The 25,976-nt window shown below is 42.6% G+C and overlaps 1 protein-coding gene across 12 annotated transcripts in view; it reads right to left on the minus strand.

Annotated features, from left to right (window-relative positions):
- The window catches only part of PCDH11X (protocadherin 11 X-linked), a 1,093,295-nt gene that overhangs the window by 237,513 nt on the left and 829,806 nt on the right, over nt 1-25,976 (minus strand). The window contains exon 8 of one of the 12 annotated variants that reach the window (XM_039487737.1): nt 6,849-7,155. The exons of 10 other annotated variants lie outside the window; for them this stretch is intronic. In XM_039487737.1, the coding sequence (XP_039343671.1) occupies nt 7,040-7,155 (116 nt within the window). In that variant the 3' untranslated portion in view covers nt 6,849-7,039. Of the gene's footprint in view, nt 1-6,848; nt 7,156-18,277; nt 18,343-25,976 lie in introns of those variants that run through there. One more of the 12 variants, XM_039487741.1, reaches the window with a different exon arrangement.

Consider the following 25,976-nt stretch of genomic DNA (forward strand, 5'->3'; position numbering starts at 1 on the left):
TGGTGTCACTTGAATGGATATGTGGACAGAGCTGGCATCGGGCTTTGTTGCAAGGATAGGTTCCTGGGTTAGTGTTTATGTTGTATGGTGTGCGGTTGCTGGTGAGTATTTGCTTCAGGTTGGGAGGCTGTCTATAAGCGAGGACTGGCTTGTCTCCCAAGATCTGTGAGAGTGAGGGATCATCTCTAAGGATAGGTTGTAAATCTTTGATGATGCGCTGGAGAGGTTTTAGTTGGGGGCTGTAGGTGATGGCTACAGAACACCACTAGCCATTTAAATTGAGCATTTAAATTGAGATCGCAATCCCGGGTTAAAGGTATTGTGGACGCAATTCAACATTATTGGCTTCCAGGAGCTATCCCAGAATGCTCCCTTGTGACTGCTCTGGACAACACTCTCAACTCCGATGCACTAGCCAGGTGGGCAGGAAAAGCCCCAGGAACTTTTTAATTTTATTTCCAGTTTGGTCACCATCAGCACAGGTGACCATCAGCACAGTCCACCATCACAAGTGACCATGCAGAGTCCACCATCACAAGAGATCATGCAGTCCCAGATTCGCAGATGAGCTCCAGCATGGACTGAATGGGAGGTACTGGATTTCACTGCATGTTGGGGAGACAAATCTGTTATGGCAGAACTACGTTCCAAAAAAAGGAACGCAAACACGTATGCTAAAGTCTCCAGGGCCATGATGGAAAGAGGCTACTCCAGAGACACAGAGCAGTGTCGTACAAAAATCAAGGCGCTCAGGCAAGCGTACCAAAAAGCCAGGGAGGCGAACGGACACTCTGGGTCACAGCCCCATACATTACGCTTCTACTGTGAGCTGCATGCAATTATGGGGGATGACATTACCACTACCCCACCACTGTCCATGGACACCTGCAAGGGAGAAGTTGCATGGAGCAAGGAGGAAGAGTCATTGGCAGATGAAGATGATGAGGAGGAGGAGGACAGTGCACAGGTAGCAAGTAGGGAATCCGTTTCCTCCCCTAGCCAGGAACTATTCTGAACGCTGGAGCCAATAGCCTTCCCCCACTCCCAAAACAGGCTCCCAGACCATGACCCTGGAGAAGGTACTTCTGGTGAGTAAGAGCCTGATCGGAGCCACGCGGTCGGGGGGGGGAACCCAGCCATGCTGGGCTGTTCGCATCTAGTTTAAACAGCTCTTCCCTGCTCAGAGCCTCATCAGAGCCACGCGGTGGGTGCCGGGGGGGGGGGAGGGGGGGATGTTGTGTGAAGCGATCGTCCCAGAGAGCCCACAGGCCCTCCTTTTATATGGCAAACCCACCAGGCATTGCTTGCTATGGGAAAGGGAGCCCAGCAGTTTGTAAGCATTGAAATGAATGTAGAAGAAGCAGAACCCCGCATGCCCCTAGACTGTCTGCAAGCTGAATTCTGTTGCCCGGCCATGTGTGATGGCTTACTCACACCAAAGTGTCCCCTTTGTTCTCTGAAATGTATCTTTTAAAATACTACCCTCCCTTTTTCTCCTCCCACAAGTGCAAATATTTCAACGCGGCCCCTATCTACACAAATGTGTCTGAGGTATAATGGACTTAAACTAAAAGAGATGGTTGTGATTTGGTAGCAGCACAAGCCACAATGATTCTTGTATAAATACATTTAGAAATGCAGATAATGGTACAATTCTTCTGACTCTTCATCTCATATGGCTGATTGTGTCTTACTATCTCAGTTCACGATGGCCGAAAAACGGCGGGGAATTGTTGCCTTCTGTAGCTTCCACGGGAGCCCAGGACTGAAAACATGGAAAAATTGCGATGCAAGAGCGGGAGAGCAGAGTTTGCAGTGGAAGCTGTCTGGCTCAGTTCACGATGGCTGAAAAACAGCGGGGAATTGTTGACTTCTGCAGCTTCCACAGGAGCCCAGGACAGACAACATGGAAAAATTTGCTAGCGCTGTGCTGCTCGGTTCACAGTAGCCGAAAAAAAGGTGGGAAATGGTTAGATAAAAGAGTAGATAGAAAGACGAGAGGACATGCGAGTTGGATTCATAGTACCACGAGACAGGCGGTGCACTGTACTGCACCGTCTGCTGGCATTATGCTGTCTGCCGTAGCTTTCATGGAGGGAGGAGTGAGTGATGGCACACACCCAGAAACACCTGCGAGAATGTTTTTGCCCCATCATGCACTGGGACCTTAACCTAGAATTCCAATGGGCAGCGGGGACTGCAGGAACTGTGGGATAGCTTCCCACAGTGTACCTCTCCGACATTCGCTGCTAGCCTCAGTACTGTGGACGCACTCTGCCGAATTCACGTGCTTTAGTGGGGACACACAACACCGAATGTATAAAATCGCTTCCGAAAATTCGAATAGAATAAGTTTGAATTAATTTGTACTGTAGACATCATCTCAGTTTGCAAACAAAGCTGTGTGTTCTAATAGCCACCCTCACAAACTCATACTGGGCTCTGCCATCTAGGTAGGTTGTCTCTCTCTGTCTCTCTTCAAATTTAAAAAATGCAGCGACATTTCTTGCACACCATCAACAGAAAGAGAGATTCTGATGGCGTCAGAGACACCAGTGGAACCCCTTAAGGTGGTGTGCACATGTGTCACTGAGGGTTTAGTTCGGCTTGTAGTATCTTTACTATCTGTGATGACACATAAGATGGGAAAAGCCCAGCGTGGGTTTGTGAGGCTTGCAATTTTAAAAAGAACAATGCTATACTTGCAATCTAAGAAAATTGTATATGATAATCAGAGACACCATGGACCCACACAATGCCATTTCTAAGGTAACTTTTTAGGGTTGAACTAAACTTAAAGGCCCTGATCTCTCAAACACTTATGCTCATGCTTATCTTTACTCCGATTGTTGTTAATGGGACTCTCTAGTACTTAAAATTAAATTTTCATTTTTTATTTATATTTGCAGGATACTGTGGGATATTTCAAAATTAAAACAATCACTCCAACATAGAACAAAGTATGGCATTTTGAAATTTTCCACCAAACCAAAATTTGCAATTTCATTTAGAAGAAGCTGAAAAGACATTTCATTTTGACTTTTTCTAAATGTTTCAAAAGCTCCCCTACCTGCTGGACACTCTGGCAGACTGCCAGCCAGGGATCCAAACAACTCTTTGGGAGTTAAGGCTCCCAGGCTGACAAGGAGCCAGGAGCCTAGAAAAGCTGTGGAGCCCCTGCTCTGGAACACTGTCCTGGGAGGCTTCCCTGGAGCCAGGGATGCTGGAAGTTCTGAGAGCTATGACTCCCTGTGTTTCCAGGTACCTGGCCTCCCATCAGCCCTCCAGGCAGGCTCCTGAGTAACCAGGAGCTTGCAAGCCCTGGGGTCCCCAGCTGTTGGAGAGACGGAAGCCTGGGCTCACCAGCCATCCGCCAAACAGACTTCCACGGCACTACATGGAAAGACGTAAGGAAACCAGGAAGATGTGTGAGAGAATCCTGCCAGGGATCCAGGGAAAATTCATCAGAATCTAAATGTTTCCACAAACATTTCAAATTCAACAAATCAGCATCTTCCAATGAAGAAATGTTCTTTTGGACAATTTTAGACCAGCTCTATTGACTGGAAAGTTGGTGGGATTAAGGCTCAGTCCAAACAGGATTCAAACTCTGACTGTCATGGAGTGCTGTTATTTCAAACCTGAAGCTTAGACCACTAAGGGTCATGTCAGGCTCTAATATGGAAACTGAGAACTTTACAGTCAGCAGCAAGTCAGCAGAGAGATTAGTTTACAGACTGTCATGCTGCACTCCCATACTACTGCCATTGCTGAGCAGGGCCCACAGCATCTCCAATAGGTGCAGATATGTCAACTTTATATAACATGTTTAAGAGTTGCCTCTCATTATATTAACTTTTCGTAAGCTTTACTGACCAAAATGGGCTCAAAGTACTTATGAAGGAATCTCAGACCTTCCATTATAAATCCCTATACTGAGAAGATTCTGTAAGGAAAAAAATTCTGTTCTTTTTTGGCATTTAAGGTCTTAGCTTTAAAAATTGAAGCTGTTTATTTAAAAATATATATATCTGGAAATATATTAAATGTCACGGTTGCAAAAATGGATTAAGATATTTCAGTAGTTCATAGAAATAAGCACTGGCTTTTACTTAAAATGAAATTGTGCAAGAAATTTAGTCTATGGTATAATTTGGTCTTAATTGCTTTTCATAGCTGGAAATATAAAACCTAGATTACCGAAGTTCTAAAATAGCTTCCTATGATAAAGAAGCAGAACATTCCAGAAAAAACATTTTCATTTGGAGTAAGCTACACGTGCAATTCATAATGGTTATATTAAGTGATATGGCATATACACCTCTATCTCGATATAATGCTGTCCTCAGGAGCCAAAAAATCTTCCCGCATTATAGGTGAAACTGCGTTATATTGAACTTGATTTGATCCGCAGGAGTGCACAGCCCCTCCCCCCCCCGCGCAGAGCGCTGCTTTACCGCATTATATCCAAATTTGTGTTATATCGGGTGGCGTTATAATGGGGTAGAGGTGTATATTAATCACAAACAATTATCAGATACGTATATGCTGTGCATTATTTTATGCGCACACACACATATATATATATACACAAACACACAGTGTAATACACACAGAGAGTCATAATGCAGATGTACATAGTAGTTACAGCTAGCCAACCATAAAACCAAAAATCCAGAGTGAAATGAATTCCTTTGCCTCAGGAGCTTTCAATTTAAGGGCTCATATAGGCACAGTAGAGTAGAGATACCGGTTATAGTGTAGCTGGTGGACATTATATTTATTTAGCTATCACGGAAGAGGTGGGAATTTTGCAGTGATTTGAAGAAGTGGGGTTTGTAGAGGATCATCTGGGAGGTTGTTCCAAGGACAGGTAGCAGTACGAAAGGCACTAAAAGGCACAAGAATGGGAGATGACAAACAGATGAACTCTAAAAGGTTATGGTTGTTCTCAATTCTCAATCCCAAGGACAGCTATAAAGAAAAGTATCTTGAGTGGAGCGTAAAAATATAAGCCTCATAACCTCAAAGATGTGTGGTCTTTGTCTGGACTGGTGGAAAAAAGGGTAGTGGCTCCTTTAAGAGCCCTTCCACCCCGCTGCTTAGGGCATGGAGGGGGAGATAGGTGGAGGGCACGGAAGGCGTCACCTCAGATGATGGGCAGGCCAGTGAGGCTCAAGTAAGCCATTTGCACCTGCACACTGAGGGAGGGTATATTAATCCAGTCCCTCCAGCCTGAGCCCCCTCTCCTGCCTGGGTTAGCAGCTCCTACCCATTGGGACTATCAGAGGACCAGGTATTTCTGGTCTGCTGTAGCCACTGCTCTGGTCACCTTCTTTGGACCTGGGAAGGAATTTTTCCCTTGCTGACAGATTGGCCAGGGTGGGGTGGGTATTTTTGCCATACCCACAGCAGGTCAGGGACCTGGTAGAGGTGAGTCATGAGGTTGGGTTCAAGTTGCTGCAGCTTAGCAGGTATCCAGTTCAGGTACCCATTCCATAGGGGGCCCAGTGTCCTTATAAACTGGAATTAGAAGTGGATTTGGAAGACAAGATCTTCCTAAAGAAACTAAAGGAATGGGACTGTGGCTTCTAAAGTCAGATACAGTCTGGAGACAGCCACCTTTCCCCAACCCCTTAACCCTCGTATGAGGGGGAACAAAGTGTGCTGACAACAGCCTCGGGATTAGTTGTAGAGGGGTTGAGGACTGATGGCAGCCCTCCACTAGGTGGAAATAATTATAGATGGGATGATGACCTGCACTATATGAGTTATTGCAAGAGATTTGAGTTGAGTTAATAAAGTTGTAGGTAAATTAAACCACATTTCCTGCATCTTTTCTTTCTTCCCATGTGTCCAGAACAAAAGAACCAGGTTCAGAGATGTAAGTGGGAGCAAAGTCATGTAGAACATTGAAGGTCAGGACCAGAGTAAACTGACTGTAGGTTAAAAAGAGAAGTCAGTGAAGAAATGTAAGGAAGGTGGAAATATGGTCAGAGTAAGAGAAGAGAGAGGACACCTGGAAATTTCATAGACCTCCACCACATTTATCTGATCTTGGCAATTTGTATGGTAAAATATGTAGCTTTTGCTACATATGCTAAGGAATATTTGTAGTGGTTCTAATGCATTTAAAATTAAATTACCTACTGAAATATATGTGGTCACATCAGCAATTTGAGGACAGATATATGCATAGAATTAAATGCAGGCTGCAACTTTTATTAAACTTTTAGCACAAGGGAGGAACACTACCTGCCCATCACACATACTCCCCTATACCAAAATCCCAGGTATTTTCCCTCTGGGAGCCATTCATTTTATTCTCTTAACTGCACTCAAATCTGGCCATGAGCTGCGATGAATAAGCAACACCTCCTCAGTACCTCTTTTAAGCACTATGAGCATTCCTACTTAACCCACTATGGCTTGCAGATGCTGCAAGTAAGGTAACAAACTCCCTGGTCCACTGCCAATTTGGCCCATGGGAGAAAAAAATCTTTCCTGACTCCCCTAAACCCTGATCAGCTAGCCCCGCAGCATGTGTCAGACTGGGTTCCCATTCCCAGTTCTGGTAGGTAGGAGAGCTTCTGGAATGGAGCCAAGAGAGGCTCCACGTGGCCCCTGAGCTAGGCTAAATCCTGGGAAATGGGGAATGCTGGACATTCAGAACCTATTTCCCCCAGCTGGACAATGGGTGCCAGAGACTCCCCTGGGAGGAGCTACCTATTATCCCTTGGCAAATCCCCTCAGTTTCCCCCACCCATTCATGTGGGTGGGTGGCAGATACAAACGTGCAGAAACCTACACCCATACAGGCTGTTTCCAAGTCCAGATGACTCAAACACTTTATTTCATGGGTTTTACACAAAAAAATAAAACAAAACTTTTTTGGCACCGTTCCATTAACAACTTTTTCTATTTTCTTTTCCCTAAAGAAAAAGGCAACGTGCCTAATAAGCTGGAAGGCCATGCATTTGTTTATGAAACACAGTAGTCAATCATGACAAAGTCACAATATTCAACATTCAAGTGGGCTTCATCCTTTAACAGCCAATGATACTTCATAAAATAGCCTTTTCTCTGTGGAGAGAATTCTGTTGATAGCATTTTCCTGTCTGCATTTTTTCCCCCTGTTTTTGTTACAATAGACACCTGAATGAAAACAGGGTGTTTATTACTCTGGAGTTCAGCGACTCTGCAAAACACAGTTTTCTGCTACATTAAAATTAATTCCTCTTTAAACAGTTATGTCATCAATAAGGATAATAATAAACTGAGTGAAGACTCAATTGGTGGAGTAAGTAATTACCTAAGCAATAAAGAATTTGATTCCACACAAATATCCTTAACAACAAGGGAAGGAAAATTATTAGCATATTTTATTTAGAAACAAATCTGCTGAGGCAAGATACTTGTTCTAAGCTTCTCACAAGGTACTAGCAGCTTTCGCTCACACCATTTTCTTCCTTTACAGCAGCTTGAGTTGAAGGAAGAACATCAGATTTAACCTTGAAATTCCTGTCTTTACTGGTTTGTGCCATAACCTTATTATTTAAAGGTTGGGGTTTTTTTGGGTTTTTTTTTGTTTTGTTTGTTTGTTATTTACCATCTTACCTCAGTGTGTAACATGACTATGTTATGGATTAGAGCACATTAACTGGAGGAAAGAAAATATGATGACCAAAAATCAGACAATTGCTGCCTGAAGCACTGTAAATACAGTTCCAGTTCCATCACCTTGGTAGATCTCCAGCTTATGGACCAGAAAATCCTCCACAGGAAACCCAGTAGTTATTCTGTTCATGTGCTTATTTCTAACTTGCACATTATTATTGAAAGAGCATTTGGCGGAGAATGGTATATTAGCCTCAGTTTCTCACCGTTTCCATTAAAAAGAGAAAAATACAGTTACAATGTATGCAGGTTTACAATCCAAGAGAATTTTCTGAGCATCTTGCCATAAAGCAAAGACATATAGGGCCAAAATCTACTCTGACTTGTCTCTCATGTAACCCAAATAACATCAGTGGTATTGCAAGAATGGTAAAACAAGAAGCTGAAGGATTTTAATCCAACTGAACTACACTCACATACCAGCGATGATAATATGCACTTGGAGGGTGCATTGCCTAGTGGACAGAGCACTGGATTAGGATTTAGAAGATCTGGGTTCTATTCCTGGTTCTGCTACAGGCAGGTTGGGTGACCTTGGGCAAGTCACTGGCCTCACTGTGTGCCTCAGTTTTGTCATCTATAAAATGAAGAGTGCTTTGAAATCAACTGATTAAGAGTGCTATATTATTTGTATTACCATAATACCTAGGAGCCTTAGTCATAGGACCTAGGTATTATGTTATTATGATTATTTCATATCACTTGGATAAGAGACTTTCAAAGAGCAGCTAGGTTTTGGTGATGCTTTTACATGAATTAGCACAGAATGATGCTACAGGACATTGTGTTTTTGAGTCACCATTTTTCTTATAAGCTATAAAGAATTTCCTGATCACTTTCATTAAAAATCTCATGTCACATTCTATAAGCCTGTTAATCTGGGTGTCCCAATTAAAATTTACTTGGATAGCTACATTCTTCCTGTCTAGACGCATCCTGCAATTTTTATTGGATATAATATTTTTCCTCACATCCTGCTGTAAACTTTTGTATAGTGTTATTGTGTGTTGGTAAGGTGCTATATTCAGTCTAAATATGGTTGCAACTTTGTGGCAGGTAAGGTGATCTGTATGTACAGAAGTTTCTTAAGTCTGTCAAACATTTCGGTCTCAGGATATTGATACGACCTTACAAGTATCATCTTTTCTCCTTCTTATGCATCTAGGATAGATGGAATTATACAGAATAGAAAATATTAGCATAATAAATAATGGTATTATTTCCTAGTGACCACATTAGATAACCACTGAAGTAGATAATTAAGTGGACACTGACAGCTGACTATAAAGTGTGATAGATTGCTAAGCAGTAGACATTCACAGGCAGTATCTTATAAACATATGTCAAGGGCAACTCTGACCCCAAACTCAGTATTTACAAAATATTAAGAAGGGACCAACAGGTGGCATAGTTCTCCTGATATTTTGCTAACTTGTATGGTTCAAAGCTATGGCCTAGATTGTGCCTTTAGGCATTCCACTACCAAAGTATAGCCTTGGGAGACATGATGACTTAGACAACTTTCCGAGTTGCAATTCCTTCAGATAGTAATTAACTACTTCCAAAACAACAGCAGAAGCATGTTACCAAATCAAAATATTTTATTACCAAGACGTGGCCACCAACCTCCTTGATAACTTTATTTATATGATTACTCTTGGGGGAATTCTGCATCACTGTGCATGTGCAGAATTCATGTCCCCCCGCCAGATTTCTTTTGCTTCCCTGCAGAAAAATGACTTCAGACAGGGAAACAAAGGGAAGGCGCAAGAGCAGACATGCGTCCCTCCCCAGCACGACAGGCAGGTTGGTTTGGGTGCCCAGTGGGGTGTGTGTGTGTGTGTGTGTGTGTGTGTGTGTTTGAGAGAGAGAGAGAGAGACTCTGTCCCTCTTGCTTGGTATTACAGCATGCTTGGCATGGAGGGGCAGGGCTTTGGGGTGTTTCTGAGAAGGTGGGTGTAGGGCAGGCTCTGTCTCCTCAGTCAGAGCAGAATGTAGCAGCTGGCCTGCTTAGTGAATTGTTCCCATTGTCTTTGTGAATTCTCCCAGGGATATAAAAACAGGTGTAAACGTTTTAAGGCTCCTTTACATTGCCAGAGTGGTGTAAAGGACAGTGTGGCCTTATAGATGCTTATGGTACTTTAGTGATTAGAACTGGTCTACATTTTTGGACTAAAAAAATTCCCTATGAAAATATGCTCTATGAACTGTTTGCTACTGCTCTTCCTGGAGATGTTCAGTAGCCAATATAATTTGTGAGTTTGGTTCCCCAGCCCTCATTTGCCTGTGATGTAACACTGTGCATATATTTGTTAACTAATAATGAGAAAGAAAGAAAGAAACCTAGCTACATTACTATTAGGCAAGGGGATTTCCTCCAATGCTCCCCTCTCCCATTCTTCACCTATTGTGTTTTAGTTTAAATAAAGTACAGAAATAATTGAAATGAGAGTGATTATATTGTGTTATTTTGACAAATAAAAAATGCAGAATTTTACAGAATTTTAAAATATTGTGCACTGAATTTTTAATATTTTTGATGCAGAATTTTTTGGCACAGAATTCCCCCAGGAATAATATGATACATCTCTTTCCCTTTCCCTGTCTCTCTCTGTCTGTCACAAAAACCTTACAGTGTTATAAGGACTATGATTGGAAAGTGCCTAACACAGGGTAAGCTCTACCAGAAACAAATACTACTTAAATAATCTTGAGGGTGTATCTCACTGCAGCAATGAAGTAAGGGTGGCAATACCATACCATGTCATCCTCACTTCTGCACTGCTACCTTCAGAGCTGGATGGCCCGAGAGTGGCAGCTGCTGAAGGTCCAGCACTGCAAGCAAGAGCGCAGAAGGGTGGCAATACCATACCATGACATCTTTACTTCTGTGCTGCTGCTGGCAGCGGCTCTGCCTTCAGAGCTGGACTCACAGCCAGCAGCCACCACTCTCTGCCTGCTCAGCTCTGAAGGCAGTGCCAATGCCAGCAGTAGCAAAGAAGTAAGGGTAGCAGTACCGCAACCCCCCTACAATAACTTTGCGACTCCCCCCTCCCCAACTCCTTTTTCAGTCAGGACCCCTACAATTACAACACTGTGAAATTTCAGATTTAAATAGCTGAAATAATGAAATTTGTGATTTTTAAAATCCTATGACCATGAAATTGACCAAAATGAACCATGAATTTGTTAGGCCCCTCATCATGGTAGGAGTCTACTACAGACCACCTGTCATAAACACATAGTTAAGGGTTAAGGTCTTTTACCTGTAAGGGTTAACAAGCTCAGTGAACCTGGCAAACACCTGACCAGAGGACCAATCAGGGGACAAGATACTTTCAAACCTCGGTGGAGGGAAGCCTTTGTTTGGGTTCTTTGTTTTGGGGGCTGTTCTTTCTTTGAATCTAAGAGGGGCCAGACGTATATCCAGGCTCTCCAAGCTTCCTGAAATATTCTCTTCTATTCAGTATAGTGAGTATTAGAAAGGCGGATTAGTCTTTTGATTAATTTCTGTATTTGCAAATGTGTGTTTGCTGAAACAATATTTTACCTCTTTGCTGTACTTGTACTTATGCTAGAGTCCCTCTAGTTTTTATAAGCTGTACCCTGTAAACTTCCATCCGGATTTTACAGAGCTAAATTTTACCTTTTCTTTTTTCTTTAATTAAAAGCTTTTCTTTTTAAGAACCTGTTTGATTTTTCCCTTGTTTGAGACCCCAGGGGATTAGTCTGACTCACCAGGGATAGGTGGGGGGAAGAGAGGAGGGGGGAAGGTGAATCCCTCTTTGTTTAGGTTCAAGGAGTTAAATCAAGGTAATCTCTCCCAATGACTAAGGGAGGGAGAAAGGTGGGGGGATGGTTTATTTCCCTTTGTGTTAAGATCCCAGGAGTTTGGATCTGTGTTCCCCAGGGAAAGGTTTGGGGGGACAGGGAGTGTGCCAAAACACTATATTTTTGGCTGGTGGCAGTGTTACCAGATCTAAGCTAGGATTTAAGCTTACAAGGATCCATGCAGGTCCCCATCTTTTGGACGCTAAAGTTCAAAGTGGGGAATAAACCTATGACACCACCTACCCAGGAAGAAGAGGTGGATGAGGTTTTTTGTAAACAACTAACAAAATCATCCAAAGCACAGGACTTGGTAGTGATGGGAGACTTCAACTACCTAGACATTTATTAGAAAAATAACACAGCTGGGCACAGATTATCCAACAAGATTATCTTGGAATGTATTAGAGACAATTTTTTTTATTTCAGAAGGTGGAGAAAGCCACTAGGGAAGAGGCTGTTCTAGATTTGATTCTGACAAACAGGGAAGAACTGGTTGAGAACCTGAAGGTGGAAGGTAGCTTGGGTGAAAGTGACCATGAAATGATAGCGTTCATGATTCTAAGGAATGACAAGAGGGAAATAAAGAAAATAAAGAAAATGGACTGGAAGAAGGCAGACTTTAGCAAACTCAGTGAGTTGGTAGATAAGATCCCATGAGAAGCAAGTCTAAGGGGAAAAACAGTACAAGAGAATTGGCAGTTTTTCAAAGAGACATTATTGAGGGAATGTAGTGGGGTGGTCACCTGCTCCTGCCCTGAAGGGCTTAAAATCAGCCCTGGGAAAGGGCTGAGACTGCAAGAGGGCTGCTGCTAGGAAAGCAGAAAGCCTTGGCTGATTGGGGAAACAGCCACAGCTGCAGCCAGGTTCCAATCAGACCACAGCTGGCCTGTATAAAAAGGCCAGTGAGCCAGCAGCTGACACAGTCTTCCTCTAGCTTCTGAGAGGGAGGGACCTGGCTGCAGGGACCTGAACAGAGCACCTGAGTGGAGCAGGGCTGTGGAGCCCCATGTTGGAAAGCCCCATGCTGTGGCCTAGCAGAAGGCCAATGGGTACTGGGGGTTGCAGAGGGCAGCCCAGGGTAGGCAAAGGCAGCAGGTCCAAACCCAACCTTGCTGGTGATGAGTAGGCTGATACTGCAGTCTGCCGCAGGGAGCGGGGACTAGACGATGACTGGCAGTAGCCTTATACTGAGGATAGTGGGTGGGGGTTCACTGGGGAGGGGAAGAGAAGAGCAACAAAAATGATGAAAGGTCTAGAAAACATGACCTATGAGGAAAGATTGAGAAAAACTGGGTTTGTTTAGTCTGGAGAAGAGAAGACTTAGAGGGGACATGATGACAGTTTTGAAGAACATAAAAGGTTGTCACAAGAAGGAGGAAGAAAAATTGTTCTCCTTAATCTCTGAGGATAGGACAAGAAACAATGGACTTAAATTGAAGCAAGGGAGGTTCAGGTTCGGCATTAAGAAAAACTTCCTAACTGTGGTTAAGCACTAGAATAAACTGCCTAGGGAGGTTGTGAAATCTCCATCACTGGAGGTTTTAAAGAACAGATTAGATGAGCACCTGTCAGGAATGGTCTAGACAATACTTGGTCCTGACATGTGTGCAGGGGATTGGACTAGATGACCTCTTGAGGTCCCTGCCAGTCCTACAGTTCTATTTTGATATGATGATGTGTTGAGTTACACTACAGCATATATCCAAATAGCTGCCAGTGTGATTGATCTACTATCCTGGCATAGCAGATTTGCTATGATTGCTACATGAAACGAAAGCAAAAGCATGTGAAGTGATGTCCAAAGCCTTGCTGATTAATGCAGCACCTGCTATTACTGCACATCAATGTCACTTGCAGTGGAAAATTATTAATGCTTTGTTTATATTCCAAAATAAAGGGCTTCAGTCAGATCAGGGCCATATGTGCTTGGAACTGTACTAAAATAGTCCCTATATCAAGAATTTAAAATAAAACACAGCAAATGGGTGTACACAAAGAATCATATCTATTGTGGGAATGAGGATGGTTAGAACATACATGGTTAGAACTAGCTAATGCACACAATTAGAATTTCACTCGTCGTCACGTCAAAATCATTGAATTTCACAGGATCAGAGTGCAAATTATAAATAAGCACAGGTTCTTCTGTTCACTTCAAAAAGGTTGTTGACTCTTCCAGTTGGTTTGCACCAAGGCCTGAGTACCAAGATTTTGATGAAACACAAATCTAATTAAAGTTTCATTGTGAATATTTCACACAGTTCTCTCAAGATTAATTCACACAGTGGAATTTTCCCTACTCAAAAGGATATGGAATCTGGAGATAAAATCAGGGCCCTGCATTAGCCAAATCAAATCAATTTAAATTCAGATATTTCTGAAACACAAAGCAGCCAAAAAAAAAAAAGGGCACAACTCCATTGTTTGTTGTATTGCTGACCTGGTAAGGCAAACCTTCTGGTTATTTTGATATGGGACTTGACTCAAGACCTACTGAAGTCAGTGTGATTGATTTTAATTGATTCCTGTTGATTTAAATGGGCACTGGATCAAGCCCATGATGTGTTGGAAATTCACAAAATGCAGATTAGGATAGCAATTTATCCAGTATAATTTGTTGGGTTTTTTTCAAAGTAGAGAGGAGAAATAGATTAAAGCCACTCCAAGAGTGAAGAGGAATACAAAGCTATTTCATTTACCTAGCAATACATAGAAGAAACTAGAAAAAAGGGCTTTTGAGAAAAAACCCATACTTGTTTCTCTTGGTTAGCTCCATATATATCTTTAATTACACCCTATTTCTCTACTTCAGTTAAATTCAGTGGGAGGGAAGTCCGTTAGAGAGAGAAATTAAGAAGTGAAAATGTTAAACCAGAATCACATACTTTTACTCAGCAAAACACTGCCACTTCCAGCCCATTGTCTTCTGGGAATCTTTAGCATTCAATAAAGATGTAAATTAACAAACTGCAGAATTCTTGTTAAGACAGATTGTCTATAGTTATCCATTATTAAATGAATTTCTTGATATGTTTACTAGTTACAGTGAATTCAGTAGATGCAAGTAATTATGAAGCTTCTAACTAAACTGGAAGATCAAAAGGTATCACCAGAATTTTGGTATATTGAGGAAATTCTTCCAAATTAAGAAACATTTCAGACCTTACTTCTTCTTCTTTCCTTTTTTAAAGGAAATTAGGGAACAGACTGTTACCAATGACTAATATTTCACCTGGACAGAAGTTACCCTTAGTACTGCTGGTTATCTTGACTTGTGAAAGAATATAAGAGGAACAAGTGGCAAAGACGGTATTTTCTTATGCTCAAAGATAAGTGAGAAGCGAGAGTTTAAGATAAAATACGTAGAAGATAGACAGAAGAAGGTCATAAAATGAATTGCCTCGTGGCTCATAAATAATAGAAACATAAATGTCATATGAACTTTATTTTATGGTGTAGGTGGCCTAATAAAAAATTAGAAGCAAAGAATGGCTTATTGTGAAGAGAAGGCCACCTATTCTCTGTCACTGAAGGCAGTTATTCAAGCTCAGTGACATCCCAGACCTTGTGACATCAGCTTTCAATTGGTAGCGGGTGCCAGGTTCTCAGCTCTTGTCATTTTCAAACAGAATGGACAAGATAAGGGATTGCTTTACTCAGAGTGGCCTGCTTCTCAGTGATAAACCTCTATCTAATCCATACTAGATTTAAGATACCTAAGATACACTCATCTTCAAGGCTGTCACCAGAATGGAACTCTATCAGTGACTTCAACTTTCATACATTACAGACACACTTTCCATTTTGATCTATGCCCTTTGTAGCTTTTCAGGTTATTGCTAGCATCCAGCCCTTGATGCCCTCTCAAACACAGGCTGCCCTGAATTAGATTCCATTTACCCAACCCAACTCCAATACCTTTATTTACTGTAAATATGACAGTCACAGAAAAGGACTTTGAAACTACAGAGGGAAGAAATGTGTTCTCTTCTCCCCTCCTCCCCAGACTGCTTGCTTGAGTGATGTATTTTAAAACTTTCATAAACCTCAAACAGAAAAATAGGATTTTCCAAAACCATGTCAGTTTAAGTGATAACGTGAATGCATATCACAGAGCATCTGCTACTAAATCACTGTTTATAGCTGCCAAGGCTCATTTATTATACAAACTACTACCAAGTGTGCCGTCTTCTCTCTCAGGTAATGGCAGATTTCTGAACTCTAGGGTGAATCCATTCTTTCTATCTATTTATACACATGATATTTGTATTATTTACATTTCACATCAGGGAATAAAGTGAGCAGGTATTCAGAGACACAAAGTTAATGGCTGAAATGATCTGTCTTATCCCAGTATGCGGTCCAGGAAATGCAGGAGAAAGTAGAGGCATACGTTAGAAGAACAGCAGCAATGTGATAAAATTTTCCAACTGATTTTCTGTGAAAAGCAGACTGTATCAAGGGGAGTACGTGTGTGTGCTTTTATCTTTCCAGAATAATACAAAATGCATTCAGAATGTTGAGGCATTACTAAACTTTTAGTGTCAATAATTACATGTTTGAAATTTCTTTAAAAAACCCCACTCTGATTCTGAATGCTGCTTACGCACACATCTCCAGCTCTTATAAGCCAGGAATTTTCAAAAGTGACTAGTGATTTTGAGTCTCCATTTTGGGGCACCAACTAGAGTCACCTTAGCTTGATTTTCTAGCGTGAAAGTGCTCAGCATTGTTGCAAAATCATGTCCCTTTAATGAGGCTCAGGGTGGGCACTCAAAAACCAGGCACCCAAAATTATACAGTCACTTCTGAAAAGCTTGTCTGTTGCCTCTTAGGTACTTAGAGAAGGGCTCCATATCTCAAGCACATGAGTAGCACTACATGGTAATGAAAGTCAAAAACAAACTTACTCACAATGCACAGAACTGGATTTGGTTTGGAAAACAAAGGGCCAAACCAGGTTTTAATATTTAAAACTAAAACTACGGCTGTGTTTAATCCATGCCCTATTCATCCAAACCTGTGCAGTTTGAGAAATTATGATTAATGTTTCCAGTTTTCATCATTTTTAAAAGTTATGGCTCTATTTAATCTCAAATATCATGAAGGCCTGGTAACCTGCTAGGACTCCACAAGCCTTCCAGGTTATACTGCCATGCAGGCTCTAGCCTATTTCTTTTGTCACACAAATAGGAAAGATCTTTTAAAGGGGACATGTGGCTGAAAACTGACACTCTGCTGGCTGTGCTCAGAAATCACAAGCAGGTGGTTGACCAAAGGGTGAGGGGGAGAGTCAGAAGTTAGCCCATTCTGCCCTACATTTTAGAACCGCCAACTTCCCCAGCTGCCAAATTCTTTCTACGGTCCCTTTTGAAGTTAATCTCACAACGCAGACTCCACTCTAATAATCAAATCTGAAACTGAGTTCCTCCTGGTTTCATATCCAAGTCATGTGTACACACAAATTTCACGTGATTTCAGTTCCAAATTATATGTTGGTGGTGTACACCCAAAACAGGCCCTGGCTTTCTCATCTATTTGCATTTCTTTCAAAAACAGCTTGAGTTTTCAATTGTAACAAAAACTGAAGCCAAAGGTTTCTCATGCTTACTTAAGTTTTCTTGGGAGTTCTAGCTAAAACCTCCTAACAATTTTAGACATTCAAAGTCCCACCCTACCTAGGACTATAATAAGAAAATTTCCCCAGTATTCCTTTTCAAAATTATCTTAAATCAAGCTACCTTGTTTTCAGGTCACCTGTAGGACATTTCTGATCAACCAGTCACATCAATTACACCAATCAAAGCAGAGGAGGAGGTTGAGGCATTACAAGCGATGAAATATCCTTTGTTCACAAAATATTTCATAACTGACTTATTGTAATTCATGACAGTTTTTATTGGACAAATATGCTATTCATACACAGTAATTTTCTCCTGTAATTTGAGATGAGATTCCCTCAGAGACCTTTTTTGACTTATCTTATCCAGAACACATCTTATCCACATAGTTCTGAGAGAACACTTCATCCAATTCTTTGGGATCCACAAACTCAGTTTGACGGCATCTCATCATTCAGGTTAATTTATTAGGCAGGTAACAGCTCTGTGCCCATGCTGGCCAGGCATAGAAAAAGGGGGGTATAGGTACAGGGTGATACCATTATTCCAAATCATGTCACACACTGCACAGTTAATAGCTAGGAAAAATGTGTATAAACATCTATACTTTTTGAATCTAGTTGGTTTGGACATCATACCGATCATGTAAGGATAAGTTGCCTTGCAGACTGTGTAATGACCGATTACTTATGTCCTCACCTTATCTATATTTCAGGCTTATCAGTTCAGGGTGTTCCCACATATCTTAAGTAGGCTAAAAACATCTTCAGCACACAACCTGTCACACCTTTGTTTACAGCTTAACCTTGCATTCAAATCTAGCCATATACATGTTTACCCATGCCCAGCCAGATCTATGACTACAGTTTGCAGTTTAGAAAGGAACAGCTAAAATATTTTGAGAATCCAATTTCACTTTCAACTGTACAACCCTTAGTGCCCTTAAATGTGCACAATCAAGATATAAAGTTACATTATTAAGCTAGTTACAAAGGATATATGCATTTAAATGAAGATGTTCAACCAACCCTGATTTGGATTTTCACCAATTTCCCACCTTTTAAATCAAATATCCAACTACTGATTACCTGTAGTGTGTCATATATATATATGATTCATGGCAGCAGTCTCAGCAGGTCATCAAAAAGGTTGGCATTTCTCAAAGTAGTACAGTACAGTATTCAGCCTTTACATTCTCCCACCTACGTACAGGCTAATTAGATTAAAGGTAGAAGATCAATCAAACTGTACTAGCTTAGAAAGATTAATTACTTCAGCACTCTGTGAATTAATTATTAGTGTACAGCTATGGGGATAGGCAAACCCAATATAGTAAAAGGAGAGGGACTCAGACAGACAGATGTGGCAGGCTGGGACATATTTCAGCCTGCGATTTATTATCTTTAAATTACTAATGACAGCATTTCCCCCTTTGTGTCGAATACAACGCTTTATTAGACCTAAATGCTATGGCAACTCGATAACTTCTCAATAACATAAAGACAAATGTCAGTATTGCATTTCAAAAGTGGTTATAGAATTAAAGGGGGGGATGATTTGTGGAAAAAATGCTTGGTTGTTAAATGCTGTTTCACATAGTTCTTTATTATCCTGATACTGCATGCCAAATGCTACTCTGACTGTAATGCTGTCACATCTGATGATTCTGAATGTGAAATGAATATTTACAATGAAGTATTTTCTCAAAATCCAGACTTGTCAGGACTTTTTAAAACAGTGTGAATTAGTGATTTGATTCCATTGGGGATAATTCCCTTCTCTCTCCATCTAATCTATTCTGCCTAGGTATCTGATTTCTCCTCAGATTTCTCTCATATTCATTCCTTCAACACCAGTTCCCCACCCTACTGATCTGGGGAATTATTTGCACACTCATTTTCTAAGTACTCTGATTTGTGTTCTCTCTTTCCTATGTTTTGTCACACTTTGACATAATTGATAAGCTGGCAAACTGAATAGCGGGCTATTCTATCTACTGCCCGAAATCCACAAACCTGGAAATCCTGGACGCCCCATCATCTCGGGCATTGGAACTCTCACTGAAGGACTGTCTGGATATGTGGACTCTCTACTGAGACCCTATGCCACCAGCACTCCCAGCTATCTCCGTGACACCACTGATTTCCTGAGGAAACTACAATGCATTGGTGACCTTCCAGAAAACACCATCCTGGCCACCATGGATGTAGAGGCTCTCTACACCAACATCCCACACGCTGATGGAATACAAGCTGTCAGGAACAGTATCCCTGATGATGCCACAGCACAACTGGTTGCTGAGCTCTGTGCCTTTATCCTCAGACACAACTATTTCAAATTTGATGACAATATATATCTCCAGATCAGTGGCACCGCTATGGGCACCCGCATGGCCCCACAATATGCCAATATTTTTATGGCTGACCTGGAACAACGCTTCCTCAGCTCCCGTCCACTCACGCCCCTTCTCTACCTACGCTACATTGATGACATCTTCATCATCTGGACCCATGGGAAAGAGACTCTGGAAAAATTCCACCACGATTTCAACAGCTTCCACCCCACCATCAACCTCAGCCTGGACCAATCTACACGGGAGGTCCACTTCCTAGACACTACGGTGCAAATAATTGATGGACACATTAACACCACCCTATACCGAAAACCTACCGACCGCTATCCCTACCTTCATGCCTCCAGCTTCCATCCTGGGCACACCACAAGATCCATTGTCTACAGCCAAGCACTGAGGTACAACCGCATCTGCTCTAACCCCACAGACAGAGACCAACACCTACAAAATCTCCACCAAGCATTCTCAAAACTACACGAGGAAATAAGGAGACAGATCAACAGAGCCAGACGTGTACCCAGAAGCCTCCTACTGCAAGACAAACCCAAGAAAGAAACCAACAGGACTCCACTGGCCATCACATACAGTCCCCAGCTAAAACCCCTCCAGCGCATCATCAGGGATCTACAACCCATCCTGGAGAATGATCCCACACTTTCACAGGCCTTGGGTGGCAGGCCAGTCCTCGCCCACAGACAACCTGCCAACCTGAAGCATATTCTCACCAGCAACTGCACACCGCACCATAGTAACTCTAGCTCAGGAACCAACCCATGCAACAAACCTCGATGCCAACTCTGCCCACATATCTACACCAGTAACACCATCACAGGACCTAACCAGATCAGCCACACCATCACCGGTTCATTCACCTGCACGTCCACCAATGTAATATATGCCATCATATGCCAGCAATGCCCCTCTGCTATGTACATCGGCCAAACTGGACAGTCTCTAAGGAAAAGGATAAATGGACACAAATCAGATATTAGGAATGGCAATATACAAAAACCTGTAGGAGAACACTTCAACCTCCCTGGCCACACAATAGCAGATCTTAAGGTGGCCATCCTGCAGCAAAAAAACTTCAGGACCAGACTTCAAAGAGAAACTGCTGAGCTCCAGTTCATCTGCAAATTTGACACCATCAGCTCAGGATTAAACAAAGACTGTGAATGGCTTGCCAATTACAGAACCAGTTTCTCCTCCCTTGGTTTTCACACCTCAACTGCTAGAACAGGGCCTCATCCTCCCTGATTGAACTAACCTCGTTATCTCTAGCTTGCTTCTTGCTTGCATATATAAACCTGCCTCTGGAAATTTCCACCACTTGCATCTGAAGAAGTGGGTATTCACCCACGAAAGCTCATGCTGCAGAACGTCTGTTAGTCTATAAGGTGCCACAGGATTCTTTGTTGCTTTTGCAATCTAGAAATAATTATCACCACTGCCAAATATGCGGCCACTGTAAATCTGTGACAATGTAATGGTGGCCAGTGTTTACTACCATGGTACGGTAACAAGGTGGTAATCCAAAGGTACGTCTACACTACGGGATTATTCCGATTTTACATAAACCGGTTTAGTAAACCAGATTGTATAAAGTCGAGTGCACGCGGCCACACTGAGCACATTAATTCAGTGGTGTGCGTCCACGGTCCGAGGCTAGCATCGATTTCTGGAGCGTTGCACTGTGGGTAGCTATTCCGTAGCTATCCCATAGTTCCTGCAGTCTCCCCCACCCCTAGGAATTCTGGGTTGAGATCCCAGTGCCTGATGGGGCAAAAATCATTGTCGCGGGTGGTTCTGGGTAAATGTCGTCAGTCACTCCTTCCTCTGGGAAAGCAATGGCAGACAATCATTTCGCGCCCTTTTTCCCTGGATTGCCCTGGCAGACGCCATAGCATGGCAACCATGGAGACTGTTTTGCCTTTTGTCACTGTCACCGTATGTGTACTAGATGCCGCTGACAGAGGCGATTCAGCAGCGCTAAACAGCGGCATTCATTTGCTTTTGCATGATAGCAGAGACAGTTATCAGCCATTCTGTACTGTCTGCTGCCATTGTAAATTGGCAATGAGATGACGGTTAACAGTCCTTCTGTACTGTACTCTCTGCTGCTGTCATGGGTGCCCCTGGCTGAGGTTGGCCGGGGGCGCAAAAGACAAAAATGGGAATGACTCCCCGAGTCAATCCCTCCTTTATGGTATTTAAAAATAGAATCAGTCCTGCCTAGAATATGGGGCAAGTGTACTAGAGAACCAGTGTATCAGGGAACCAGAGAGCACAGCTGCTCCGTGTCAGATCCCGCAGAAATGATGAGCTGCATGCCATTCACAGGGGGTGCCCCTGCAACAACCCCACCTGTTGCTTCCCTCCTCCCCCAGCCTTCCTGGGCTACCCGTTGCAGTGTCCCCCCATTTGTGTGATGAAGTAATAAAGAATGCAGGAATAAGAAACAGTGACTTGTTAGTGAGATAAAATGAGGGGAAGGCAGCCTCCAGCTGCTATGATAGTCCAGACAGAACATTAAGCAGTGTGGGGGAGAGGAGCCCAGCATCCCGCTGCTATGATAGTCCAGGCAGTACAGAATCTTTTCTTTACACATGAAGGGCGGGGGCTGATGGAGCTCAGCCCCCTGTTGCTATGATGAAGACGGTTACCAGCCGTTCTGTACCATCTACTGGGAATGACCGGGAGGCCAGCCAGGAGCACTCATGGACTGATGATGAGGATGGATACTAGTCCTTCTGTACTGCACCATCTGCCACAAGGCTGATGATGACGATGGATATCAGTCATATTGTACCATCAGCCACCAAGGAGGGGGGGCGAGGATGCTGCAGTTCACTGCCGCAGCATCATGTCTACCAGCAGCATTCAGTAGACATAGGGTGACATTTAAAAGAGTCAAGAGACGATTTTTTCCCCTTTTCCTTCTGGGGCTGGGTGGGGGGTGTAAATTGAGGAGCTATGCCCTGAACCACCCCGGACAATGTGTTTGACCCTACAGGCATTGGGAGCTCAGCCAAGAATGCAAATGCTTTTCGGAGACTGCAGGAACTGTGGGATAGCTTGAGTCCTCAGTCCCCCCTCCCTCCCTCCATGAGCGTCCATTTGATTCTTTGGCTTTCCGTTACGCTTGTCACGCAGCAGTGTGCTGAGTCCCTGCTGTGGCCTCTGTCTGGAGATTTTTTAAAAATGCTTTGGAATTTCGTCTTCTGTAACGGAGCTCTGATAGAACAGATTTGTCTGCCCATACAGCGATCACATCCGTACGGTCCATGCTGGAGCTCTTTTTGGATTTTGGACTGCATCACCACCCATGCTGATCGGAGCTTCACGCTGGGCAAACAGGAAATGATATTCAAAAGTTCGCGGGGCTTTTCCTGTCTACCTGGCCACTGCATCTGAGTTCAGATTGCTGTCCAGAGCGGTCACAGTGGTGCACTGTGGGATACCGCCCGGAGGCCAATACCGTCGATTTGCGGCCACACTAACCCTAATCCGATATGGTAATACCGATATTAGCGCTACTCCTCTCATTGGGGAAGAGTACAGAAACCGGTTTAAAGAGCCCTTTATATTGATATAAAGGGCCTCTTAGTGTGGACGGGTGCAGCGTTAAATCGGTTTAACGCTCCTAAAATCGGTTTAAATGTGTAGTGTAGACCAGGCCCAATGGAAAAACAATTACTGTATACTGGTGGGCAAATCTCAAAAGCTGACTCAAAGCTCAAAGCTAGCAGCTGATAAAGCTTTGCAGGTTAGAGAAAACTTGAGTTTTTGTGGCCTCTTTAATTTAATGCTTGATACTCACAGCAAACAATCCTCTCAAGTGAGTGTGCCCTCAGACAAACTCCACCCAAGTATCTGTAAGAGGTGTCAGTCATGCACTTTACTGTAAAAGACTTTGCATTATTTGGAAGCTGGACCTTTGTCCAGAGCAACAGTAGTGGAGAACAAAACAGGCTAAATACTTTACACTGGCCAGAAGAATAAAACACAAAGAGGCCAGTTGGTCTCTGGGAAAAATCCACCAAACCAAAAAATCCACCCAAGACCAATTGCTTGGCTCAACAGGATCTGCAAACAATAATTCTTTAGCTACAGAAAAAAACTAACAACTAAGTATAGCTACAAAAAAAAAAAAAAAACTTTGATCGAGCAGAGTTTCCACAGCTGTAGGGCCCAGAGGAAAGAGACACACTAAGGGATGGTTGGGGTACAGGCTCTTACATGCTCAGGGGTTCTAGGAGACTTCACAATGTTAACTGTTTTCAGTGCTATCAAAAGTTCCATGGCTCACAAGCAGCAACATGAATCTAACCACTGGGGACCTGCAGATAGGTGGTCAAGTCAGTAATGGTTGGGATTCTGTTATTTACAGTATCTACATCTCTTGAGAATCTAGGAAATGAAAGATTTCTGATGCTTCCTGTTTTCACTTTGAGCATGTGTCCTGAGAACAGTCTCACTCACACTATTTCTACTCCTGCTTCTGATCCAAGTCAGAACTGAGGGCCATGACAATGGCAAATTCTGGGGAAAGTTAGACAAACTTTTTTAACCCTGAAAATAAATGTGTATAGTTTGAGAATGAGTTGGTTAATATTCCATTCACATGGATTCATCTTTCCCTAATTACAATGGAATCATCCCAACCTATTCGTGACAGAAATTTAAAAAATGATAGGACAATTCTTACTATCCCTCTAGTGCCCATATCTTAGGTCTGGTTATATTTTAGGATGAAGAATCTGAAACAGAAGCACTCAGCCATATTTCTTGTCCATCAGTAGGGTGAGCAATGACTGATTCTTTATCAGGATTTTTGGGGAAAAAATAGATCTTTTCTAAAAAAGAGCACATTCTTGTTGTGATACACCAGATACTCTGTTCAGCAGGGGGGCAAGAGATCCAACACCATCCACAATCTCTTATCTCAGCATGAGGGCTGCTGTCCAACTGCAAGGACAGTTTTTCTTACAATGTCAAAATAACATATTTCAGCAGCAAGAGTGTTTCTAAACATCAGACAAGGCAGCATGGGAAGAAATGTGGCCATTTTCTCCTATGGGGAGACAATCCACATTGATTGTCTCCTTTCAGTTGGAGACTAATAGTTTCTTCTGCAAATCTACATCAGATGGATTATACAATCCTGTCACTAATTATTTTGGTGGGTGCCAGGCAACACTTGCAATAGGTAAGGTTGCAAAGCAGTTACCATTATTAGTCCCTGTATTCACAAGCTAATTTGTGAATGAAACATTCATCCTTTCAGCTAATATTTTCTGTGGTTGGCATTCACCCTATGGTGGGATTTTGGGGGAGGGACTAGTGGTACAGGTGGTATATGAGAAAATCCTTCCTTCAGCTGCTTGTGCGTTAAAGAAGAATGGGAGGGGGAGAATACAATTTTCTTACTGTAGAAAAAAAGAAAAATCTAACCAAATTGTTTTGACAAGGCTGCAGAAAAACTGGATGAAGTTTGAAACTTGACACGAAGGTGATTTATACTGAGTTGTAGCACACTTGCTTGCTTAAAGGGATAGTGAAAAGTATAAACAACTGCAAATAACAATAGCTGTTAAGCACGCTCAGAACTTAGCTTAGGGTGATCATATGTCCCGTTTTGACCAGGAAAGCCCCTTTTTTAAGCCATGAGCAGGCCATCCCAACTTTTTTGGTAAAACTGCATTTGTCCCATTTGCTCTTGCCAGTTGATCATCAGTTGGCAAGAGCAAACTGGACAAATGCCATTTTTCCAAAAAAAGTGGTGAGCGACCCATAGTGGGGTTCAGAGGAACGTGTGGGAAAAGAACAAGCAACATCAGCCCCTCTCGAAAGAGCAGCTCAGGGGATTGGACTGGCCCTGCGGGGGAAGAGACGAGGCTTGAGCCAGCCCCACATAGGTGGGAGGCAGGGACAGCTCATGCCAGCTGTGCAGGGGCAATAGGGGGGCTTCGGGCAAACCCATGGGGTGTCCCGTTTTCTCTTTGGGAAAATATGGTCACCATAACTTAGCTGCTAAAATTCACAGCTGTGTCTAACACATATCTTCTCCCTCAACTCCCTCTCTGATGTCACTGCTTATTTCCCCTAACTGGCATGTCCAGAGCAGAGAGAGGAGCTGCTAGCACAATTTGCCTAAGGAACATTGTTACTGTCCTCTAAGATCTGTCTGCACAGGCAGTCCTTTTCTGTTGTCTTCTGCTTTGTGAGTTTGTTTGTTGCTCTTTTTAAACAAAAGAAATTAAATAGAAAAGATTGTATGAATATTCTGGTGAGCTTTCATGATTAAAATCAGAGGGAGTTAGGAAAAGCAAAAGAAAGGGTCTCAGAAGCAACACTAACTCAGCTGTGTTACACCGACCTTCTGGAAGAATTTTCTAGTTAAACACACAGCATAATGAGAGCGGGAGTTGGTAGCAATCTACTTTTAGGGTTACTAACACTTTCCATTATAAAAGATCCTTGCTTTAACACCT

The sequence above is a fragment of the Mauremys reevesii genome, linkage group 9, assembly GCF_016161935.1.
Source record: "Mauremys reevesii isolate NIE-2019 linkage group 9, ASM1616193v1, whole genome shotgun sequence".
NCBI lineage: Eukaryota > Metazoa > Chordata > Testudines > Geoemydidae > Mauremys > Mauremys reevesii.